Source organism: Penaeus japonicus, unplaced genomic scaffold, assembly GCF_977035675.1.
Source record: "Penaeus japonicus unplaced genomic scaffold, GWHDUDI00000001_assembly GWHDUDI00000022, whole genome shotgun sequence".
NCBI classification, from domain to species: Eukaryota; Metazoa; Arthropoda; class Malacostraca; order Decapoda; family Penaeidae; genus Penaeus; species Penaeus japonicus.
Window position 1 is genome coordinate 28,143,024 of NW_028234424.1, and position 10,000 is coordinate 28,153,023.

The 10,000-nt window shown below is 38.2% G+C and overlaps 2 protein-coding genes across 3 annotated transcripts in view; one reads left to right on the forward strand and one right to left on the reverse strand.

Moving 5' to 3' along the window:
- Nucleotides 1-1,299, reverse strand: part of LOC122262610 (uncharacterized) — a 12,543-nt gene extending 11,244 nt beyond the window's left edge. The window contains 1 exon segment of the mRNA XM_086549736.1: nucleotides 1,145-1,299. Within this exon segment, the coding sequence (XP_086405862.1) occupies nucleotides 1,145-1,156 (12 nt within the window). The 5' untranslated portion in view covers nucleotides 1,157-1,299.
- A 150-nt stretch (nucleotides 1,300-1,449) lies between these two features.
- LOC122262606 (MIT domain-containing protein 1) lies at nucleotides 1,450-5,690 on the forward strand. 2 transcript variants are annotated; one of them, XM_043030683.2, is made up of 7 exons: nucleotides 1,450-1,628; nucleotides 2,961-3,102; nucleotides 3,280-3,401; nucleotides 3,793-3,909; nucleotides 4,354-4,451; nucleotides 4,635-4,736; nucleotides 4,991-5,690. In XM_043030683.2, the coding sequence occupies exons 1-7, from the start codon at nucleotides 1,605-1,607 to the stop codon at nucleotides 5,139-5,141; spliced, it is 756 nt and encodes a 251-aa protein (XP_042886617.2). In that variant the 5' UTR covers nucleotides 1,450-1,604; the 3' UTR covers nucleotides 5,142-5,690. The 2 variants fall into 2 exon arrangements, with proteins under 2 accessions (XP_042886617.2, XP_042886618.2); XM_043030684.2 differs by having other exon boundaries at nucleotides 2,964-3,102.
- Nucleotides 5,691-10,000: the final 4,310 nt, after the last annotated feature.

Consider the following 10,000-nt stretch of genomic DNA (forward strand, 5'->3'; position numbering starts at 1 on the left):
ATTTTAAACTGATAAAACTTTATATATACTCTGCAAAATGAGGGGACATACAATGCTTCATATCACCAAACTACTATGCCATTACGAATCACTTGACTGCCTAAGTTGTGCAATAGTATGGCAATATACTAGGAGAGTAAAGAAAGGAAAAACATGAAGATATCACATATAAATCTATCAAACTGCACTTCACAGTAAGCATCAACCAATGAGCAAGTTCATACAAATGTGAGGCAAGCTTTCTAACCAAAGAGAATATTTAAGAAGAGAGAAATCAGTTTAATCACAAGAGTCTAACAATACTTTGGTAAATCTTAAAACGAAAATTGTCTGAACATAGAGAAAAGATATAAATAACACCCTTATATAATACATATTGACTATGGAAAACAGTCTGCAAAAAGAGAACATAACCTCTTCCAAGTATACTAATATGAGATTCCCCTTCAATCCAGTGACTTTTATCTTACCAAACACATATATTTGAGACATATACTAGAGTCAAACAGTGGAGTATTGTATACAAGAAATATTTTAAGAAACTATCAGTATATTTACTTAAATAATAAATTTTGCAAATACTATCTTCACCTACATTTAAAAGGTCCTTAAACTACAAGACCCTATCTTTCACATCCCATAATATTACATACTCAATATGAATCTGTAACCCTCCCTCCTCCAGATAGAGGTATTCAAAGGAGTACCGAATTCACAAGTAAAGATTAGATCTACTACTTTCTAAGGTAAATTTTCTACACTACACATTCCTTGGTCCTTTATTCTTCATTCTTACTTCTGATCTTTCTAATTCATTTGAAAAATATAAAAATCACGTTAATAAAAAATCGAGAAGCATTCGAAGTCGACCTACACCAGCCATTAATGGCTGTTACTATTACACTTTTCACCATGTTACTAAGAATAATGTAACACTGAATTATCACGTTTCAAACGCTTTCTAAATTCACACTGAGCACGCGGCATCATGGATTTCTTGCAACAGAATCGTCTTCATGCGAATATTTATCTCCAAACACAGCCAACATCCACAGCCTAAAAACACCTGAGGTTCCCAGACTTTTATCCATAAAAGTACCACCTACGGGAGCTCATTTTAGTGGCCAGTGTATTCCTAGCTCACCTTGGAGGACATGTCGAGACACTGGACACATGCAGAAGGAAGTTAGAGGTAAAAAGAATGTGATATTAAGTAGATCATCGCAATCGATTCTCCTGCTGGCGGCCGTCAACTAGGGTCATCGTAAATCAGGGTTGCGACGCGGATAATGTTATTTGCTCTGGTTTTTTGTCATTATTGTGCTAGTTCAAGATCTTTCTTCCTTTTAATCATATTATGTACATAGTTATCATATTTTAAAATCTTTGACCTTTGGCATTTGCTTAACACAGGTATGTCCAATAGTTCTCCTTTATGCAATCCTGTAATAACACGGTCCCGAAATGTAAACACGGAACTGTTGACCTTTGAGGAGACGCGGCTAGCTCGCCCTCCCGTGGCACCTTCCTTGACCTCCTATGGCACCTGCCCCTGGGCTTCCCTGACAAGGCAGTTTTAGTAACACACACCATGTGAACAGCCCATGTCAATAAATGTGGCCTGCAAGGTACATCAGGATTCTAGTTACGCTTGGTTACTTGGAAAATTTATTGTTAGGTACAGTGTGGGAATATTTTGACATAGGCTAATATTTTGGAAGGATTGGGATAACATTAAATTTTGATGCAGCCAATAATTTTTTAGAGGAGACACCTGCCGTGACTCACAGAACAGAAGTTTTTCTTGTAATTACCTTGTTTATGTTCTACCCAAAATCAATTTTAAACTTTATGTAGTCTATGATGAAGTCAAACTCTATAGTGGTGCATTGTCAAGTAATCTCCACAAACTCTTTACCTTAACCTCTACCACAACTATTCTGGTGAGATAGAGCGTGGACAGATTTCTTACGTTAATACTATCAGGGAGGTTTCCATCTTATTAGAAAGGTTGCAGTGGAGGTTCGTTGGCCTTTTTGGAAGTGCCGAAGGCACAAAGACTGGTTGTAGAAGCATATTATTGAATATAGAGCTATCACATAAGTAATTTGCTAAATGATATTTAATTATGTGAGTTCTGTAGGTGTATCAATTTGAGAGAATAAGAAAAAAAGGAATTATTTTTTTCTTTCAGTTGTAGTTAGGGTTATAGCATAGCATAGTTTTTAAGGGAATTGCAATCTAAGCAAATGGGGAGCATTGTTTGAAATGACATGAAAATAATTCTAAAAATAGTTTGATTTATTGTGCATCAACACAAGATGTTGACAAGATTTACATCTAATGTTGGGAAAGTTAATGGAATTAAGAAATGACATAGATGAGAGTTTCTAAAGTTACAGATGACATGATAAATTGTAAGCTAACTAGGGTATATGAAATCTTAAGATCAGATGATATCGTGAGGAAAACAAGATTGGCAGAATCAGTCAAGGTCATAAGTATTGGTAGCTACTCAAACCAAAGTCAGAATCATTGGAGAACAATAGATGTAAATACTTAACACATGGGTTGAGGAACAGGGCTAAATTACCTAAGATGAGGTAATTTTGAATAATTGCTATTCCCAAACATCCATGTGGTTTTGATGTTATATCTTGAGAATGTCTTTGAAGTTGATTGAATCATGCTTGCTGTTATTCTAATTCCTCTTTAAATTGTTGCTGTTTTTTTTTAGAGAAGTAACCTCTTCCATAATTGCACTTTCCTTGAATTTAGTAAGTAAGTATAGTACAAAATGTATTGCTATTCCTATTTCCAGACTCAGAATATCTTATTACAAGCAGTAGAATTATATCCTAGCTGTGCTCTTCTTCTTTTTACTGGAAATAATTAGGATATTTATCATGCAATATAGTATTGATGTAATTTATTGAAACCAATTGTTTGTAACACTTCAGCAGAAAGGGACAATGTCTGGATCAGAATCAGCAGCAATACAAGTGCTGACTCGTGCAGTGCAGCTTGATGGTGACAAGAAATTTGCTGAGGCTTTAGCTTGTTATGAACAAGGCATCAGACTACTCCTGCAAGCTGCCAAAGGTATTTCAGTAATATTTTGAGTAATATTATACTATAGTTTTCCATAAATTCCATGAACTCCATGTCTATGAAGAAACAAAAATTAATTGACTAAAAAATAGTTGGAATGAATATTTATTTGCAAAGTACTTTGTAAAAAAGATCTGAGCAACTTGAACATGATCTTTCATCTTGCAGATATTAAAGATGAGACCAAACGTAGTCACTTCAAGAAAAAGACAGAAGAGTACTTGGCTCGTGCAGAAGTTATGAAAGAGGCAGTAAATAAACAGAAAGAAATTGGACGCACCCACAGACAAGTGAGTGAATGAAGTGGCATTTTAATTTTTGCGTGTATCATGCACCAATAAAGTTTCCTTTACTTTATGCAATCTACACAAATACCATGCACATTTTGGCAATTAGCAGAAATTAATTTATGTATGAATATTGAAAAGAATACATTTATTTTTTTATAATGTAATTGTATAGTTTATAATGATACTATAATAAGATTGAAAGTTTAGAGTTTCCCAAATATTTATTAATAATGTTAAATCCTTGTATGGTAAGCCCTTTTAGTACAACAGTATAGAACCTGTTCAAAATTTAGGTTTTGATTGTCATTATAATTATTAGTATCATCATGCAAAAGAAGCTTTATTTTAATGTCGTGTACTTATTATATTCAGCTCATGTTCTTTTTTTCAGATTCAGATCGAGAATGGTGACACAGGCTACAGTTATGAGACTATTTTTAGTCCGCTCATAGACAAAACCTTATCAAATGTAGTCATAGTGGATGCATACATACGCTCAACTCACCAGGTTAGTAAAAGTGTTTGCAACACTGTCAAAGGAATGTGCTATCAGTGAAGACTGGTTATTACAAAAGAACATTTAATCTGCTATGTACTATATAGCTTATATTGCCTTATAAGATATTTTCCTGTCTCTTATATGTATATTACATATTTTGCAACTAGCTGTTAGTTCTTTTTTTTACCAGCAATTTTTAATTTTCCCATATAACTCAAAGAAGGGCAAATTCATAGCCACTTCATTTAGTGTCAAGTGAACCTGTATATAAGCATAGAATTATGAATTTGGATTATATTCTCCTCAGAATAAATATTATAAACAACTCACAAAATATTGGTTCAAAACTTAGTGCTGATAGTATTTATTCTTCAGTCTTATGTAAAATTAGGTATCTGAAAGAATAATTATTTATTTTAAGATTCTGAAATTGTATTGTAAATGCTTCCACAGATCTTCAACTTCCTGCATTTTTGTGAGTTGTTTGTTCATAAAGCTGAATGTCTGAAGTCAATTACACTGCAGACAACCCAAGACCCAAGTGATCCTAGGTATGGTGTGATGTACTTCCCTTAATCTGTTTCAGTGTTTTATGATATGTATTATTTTCTGTTTTTTATCTTTTAGTGTGTATATATATGTGTGCGTGTGTGTGATATTGATAGGGTATCTTACAATTAAAAAGAGCAGTTGATACCTGTTATTTCAGAGCTTATCTTTTTGTTTCTTTTCAGGTTACAGAATGAACGGTTAGATGAGATCACAAGATCGCTACGGAAGCATAATGTAAACTTGATTATTGAGTTTTCTGAAACTATCCATGATAGAGAAATCAGGTCAGTATGTTCTTTTTCGTAGTGTTATCCATAGATATATGAACAATGATTATTGATTACTTAATCCGAGAAACTGAATAATTGTTAACAGAACTAGTGGGATGCAAATGGCATTAGATATTAGCCTTTGCTTTCTTTCATTTTCCTTTTTCTCTTTTGTTTTCTCTGCACACATCACAACCACTCACTCTCTCCTTTCTATTTTTTATGTGCACACTTACTGACACAATTTTTTGTACCTTCTCCTTCTCTAGATTTGACAGTGGTTGGATCATCAAGATTGGACGAGGTCTAGACTATTTCAAGAAAGCAGATGGTCGTTTCTCTATTGGCTGGTCAGATTACCACTTTCGAGAGTGTCATCAGACTACCATAGACATATTCCACCAGCAGACAGTAAAATGATGAGGTTTTGTTTGTAATGCAATAAGTGCCTTTAATTCCCCTTGATTCCTCTTCAGGAATGTAATATTCCTAACTCAAGTACAACCAACGGGTATATTAGTCTCTGTCACAAATTTCCATGTTTTCTCTGTATACTTTAGAAATTTGTTTGAAATAAGAGGATACGAAAAAAGATATCAGGGTCTAGTATAGAAATTTGGTGATTCAAAAAAATAGGAGAGAAATCAATACATTAACAATGCAGTGGTAAGATACTTGAAAATGCTAGAACATAAGGTTATTACATGAATGTCGGCATTTATTTTCATGTTGAATTGGTTCTATGCCTCATGAGATACATATAGATTATTTGTACATTAAACATCATATACTTCACATGGTGGTCATGTAATATTGTATCCATTAACATTTTTTTTAAATCAGACATTTTTAAGGCTTTGATACCAATTGTAAGTGATTTATTCTATATCCCTATGGATTTTAAAAAATTCTGTGATTTAAAGACTTAATAAATTGTTACTTATTTACAAAATAATGATTTTATAATGATTTTGTGTTTTTGTATCCATATATTCTGTGAGCTTTATGTTTGCAGTTTCTCCTCAAATTATTAAGCTTTATGATATTAACTCCCTCATGAACTCTGTTTCTGTAAAAATAAGTGTGTATTTGCGTGTACGTGTGTGCATGCTTGTGTGTGTGTGTGTTTTGGTATGTACTGTGGATACTTATGCTGAGACTTGATTAAAAAAAAATAAATAAATAAAAATTGTTCTATCTGGAGGAGGGGAGGTAGTTCAGCTTCCCCAGAAAATCCATAAAGAGGGTTGGATCATGATTAAAGTCAAATTGAATGACAAATGAAGATGAAAGGAAGAAACTCAGACTCAATGTACCCCATTTACATGTTGATCTATACTGGAGAGAGGGGATAACTTGTGGCAATGCTGAAGGTCTAAAAATAGAAGCATCCTTCAAAAGACACATTAGACACTTCACACACAGGTGGATCAGGAACACATCAGTGGACAGAAGTATAGTAGGTGAGGATCTTTAGGGAGCAGCTTCAGAGGGATTGTAAGGACATCATCAAGTGGAATGTTGGTGAAGAGGGAAGAGGCGCATCTAGGCCTTTTGCCGAATGTCTTTCTCTATGAGCAAATAGGTGGTATCCTCTTGGCATGGATTCTGCAAGGCCTCTTGGTAAACCTGGGGATGGAAGGTTTGAGGTAAAGATGGGAGTTCCTGTTAGCTAAGGTGAAACAGTACAAGGAGAAAATAAAGTCGATGGTGGTAAGGGGAAGAGGGTGGAGGGCAAAAGAAAGACCCAGCTGTTGAGAGGGATTCAGGGACAAGGAAGCCAGATTGATGATAGGATCAGTGTAAGAGAAGTGGAATAAAGGACCACAAGAGTTGAGGTGTGAGAGCCTCTGGAATGGGACTTCTTGGAGATAGATGCCAATATCTGCCATGAGTTGGCAGTTGTGTCTGAGGATCCAGTCCTTCATAAAGTCTAACCAGGGATGTGACTGAGAAAGGGCATGCTCAACATCCTTATATTAGCATTATTCATCTCAGCAGATGTAAGATCAAGGAAGAGATACACTGCTGGGGCAATCATTGAAAAAAGGCTTGGTTCTTTCATCAGGTTATGACGACACGACAGGTTTGTATTGTGCATGAGGGGGAAGTAGACAGTAACAGATATCTCTTAGCACTAGGGTTTGTAATTAATTGTACCTCACTAAAAACAAATAGCTTTGCCAAAAGACAAGATAACAGTTTCAAAATCTTCAAAAGAGGAAGGGAGAGGAATGTATATGAAAGTAAGGGAGAGACAACACGATATAAGAAAAGCAGGTGAAGACAAGCACACCGAAGGAGGCCTAACCATGCACTTGCTCATTCTTCCTGACATCTTCCCTCTTGGGTGAGCAATGATGCTCACTCATTACAGAGAGGCAGATAATCAGCACAATGTGCAAGCAGTGCTAACCGGAACTAATCTAACATGACTCCCGGTTCAGTTCAGTTCAGAGATATTAACAAAGGTGACGCTTCTATCAGCTATTAGAGCTGACTCTTCTGATCATTATCACTGAATGTTTATCAAGATGGCTGGATTGCCAGCAGGCACTCCAGCTCTCACGGAGTAAGCAAGAGGCATATTTGTCTAACCAGCCCAGTAACTGTCATCTGTGGGCCCTGTCTGAGGAAGATCAGACAATCAGCATATGCATATGTGTCTATATAATGCCATGTACAGGGGCCATAGTCTGTTTGAAATAACTTCGGCATAAAATAACTGGTACTCTATACTTGCATAGAGTACCAGTGACATCTGAATACTAAATGGCCGAAGGGAGGTTCTTGCTTCCTCTCTATGGAGCTGCAGGACACCAACCTGCCCTGCAGCTGCCACTCTGCGCTTTGAGAGTTCTCAGCTTGGATGAATGACCAACACATTAAAGGGCTGTCCCCTTCCGAACTCAGCCATTCTGCTAGCAAGTTTATACCCTCTAATGCCAATATGGTTTGGGGTCCAATCTATAATAACAGGTCTTCCCTAACTACGAATTCTCTGTGCAATGATGTAAATGTCAGAGGGTGTGCTGGAATCTGTATGTATGGCAACATGTTCATTTCTCTGGGACGCATGATATTGACAGCCTCTGCTTGGAGCGAGGAGGCATTGTTTGATACCTGCATTGATTTAGCTATTTCTCTTTCTAAAAAAATGGCGCCTGCAGTGTGGATGGTGGGATCTATAAAACTATCAGTGAAGTAGGTTATACTACCCTGCAGAGTGATTACTGTAATGTTCCTCACCACCTCATCCATCAACAGAGGCGGAGGATACTGACTCTTTTTGGTTGTCAAGCTCATGACAGAAAACTCAATCAAGGATGACGCCCACAGCGGGGATGTAACATAATCAGGGTAGGAGGAGTCCATGCCCTTGGTTAATAATTGCTCGTTAAGTTCTAGACATATTAGTACCCTGGTCGTGTGGGACATCCAGAAGTAATTTGCAATGGGCTTATGATCAAGTGCAAGTCGTCTTAACTGCGAGTCAAGGGGTGCTTAGATAACCTTGTCAAAGAACTGTTCTGCCATTAGATCAATTCAGGTGCCCAAGGGGAAAAGGGTCACTTCCACAAGAAGGTTGGTAACCTTAGTCCACCACAGGACAACCAGATTGACCCTGACATCCTCATTTCCTATGTCCGGGCTTGATAATGACTTGGGCAACGGAGGCATAGTCCACTATGTGACGGACTGCATACGCATAGAATAAGTATACATACTATACAGTGTTCATCCTCTATGCGCCGCCCTAACATAGCTCTCATGGTAGAGTCTTACCTTGGTATGGTCAGTCAGGTATCTTATCTCGAAAAGTGAGATACTGGTCAACCCATACCTCCAAGCATTGGAAGACATGAACCCACTCTATGTTTGTCCCCTAGACTTGCTGCCTTGCATTTTGGACGTTAGTGTACTTGGCTGCTGAGATCTTAAGCCCGACTCTACAGCATAACTCAGACATAGGGTCCAGACAGTACTGGCCTGTTTTTACTAAATTCATGAGAACAGGGAGGATTGGATGATCATCTGCATAAGAAGTGATATTGCACCCCTCTGGGAGTGGATGTCGAGGATGTTGAATAGTAATAAGAACTAAGGAGTCCACCAATTGGTTCGAAAGGTAACCTTGGAACTTCCCTCTGACAGTTCTGTCCCGAAAATAGTCATATATATATATGCTAGTAATCTACCTTTGATTCACTTCTGAATCAGGATCTCCTGAAGAGCAAGAGGACTCGCCAGTTCAAAAGCCCTTTTCAAGTCTAGGAATACTATCATAGAGGAAACAGTGCTGATATTGCTAAACTGTGAGCTGCACCCCTTATGAACCCGTGCAGGTGTTCGTGAGGCGGACCCAGTCTCCATCGGACTCGGTTTAGTATCATTGCTCAGACACCCAAGGAGAAAATTGGGGTGGTACCTTCCCGGCTCCTTGGGTTTGGGATGGGGGCTATGTGAGCCCTCTTCTGGCGCTGTGGTAGCATGGAAGTCTCTCAGAACCTGTTGGTGAACTGCAGAAATGCAAGCTCACCTTCAAGTTCAAGGTGGGAAATGATGGGGAAGGAGATCCTATCACAACCCTGGGCTGACCTGGAACCGGCCTTATATGTTCTCCTTAATTTCCTCATGGAGAACATGACATCTGATCCATCAGGCCTCGAACGCTTTATTTCTGATGAGGGCAAGCCTTCCTGAATGCAAGCGTTCTTGGCTTGCACTCAGATCGGCGCTACTTGTTCTAGGAGAGAACTCAAGGCTAGTCTATCTGCCTCAGATTGGAGATCGTGGTGTGTACGTCTGGGGTCTGAGCGATTTCTGGTCCGTCTGACTCAGTGCTACAGCTCTATTAGGGAGGTTTGGTGGCTAAAGGACAAACCACGCTCCAAACACTTTTCTTGATTTACTCTCTTAACAGTTTCCCGAGCTTCCTTGGCTAACTTCTCTCAGAAGAGCGAGATTCTCAGGGGTTCTTTGCCTGCAGAAATGTTCCTTGCACTTGGTAACTCTGAATTACAGGGGCGTCCTTATGGTCTGTAAGGTTGCCACATCTATGGCATTTATCAGTCTGGCTTCTAGAACATCCAAATCGTCACTCAGTGTGAAATCATTGGGCCACGGCGTCCTGGAAAACTTTCCAGTTAGCCCTGTCCACCTTCCAACGAGGATTGTGCTGCAGCATAGGTGCCGGGCCAGCATCCACGATTTTGGTGACTATCCCAGAGATCGCTCGTGAAAGTCTCGTCCCCTGTCCATCTAATTCTCTCAACTAG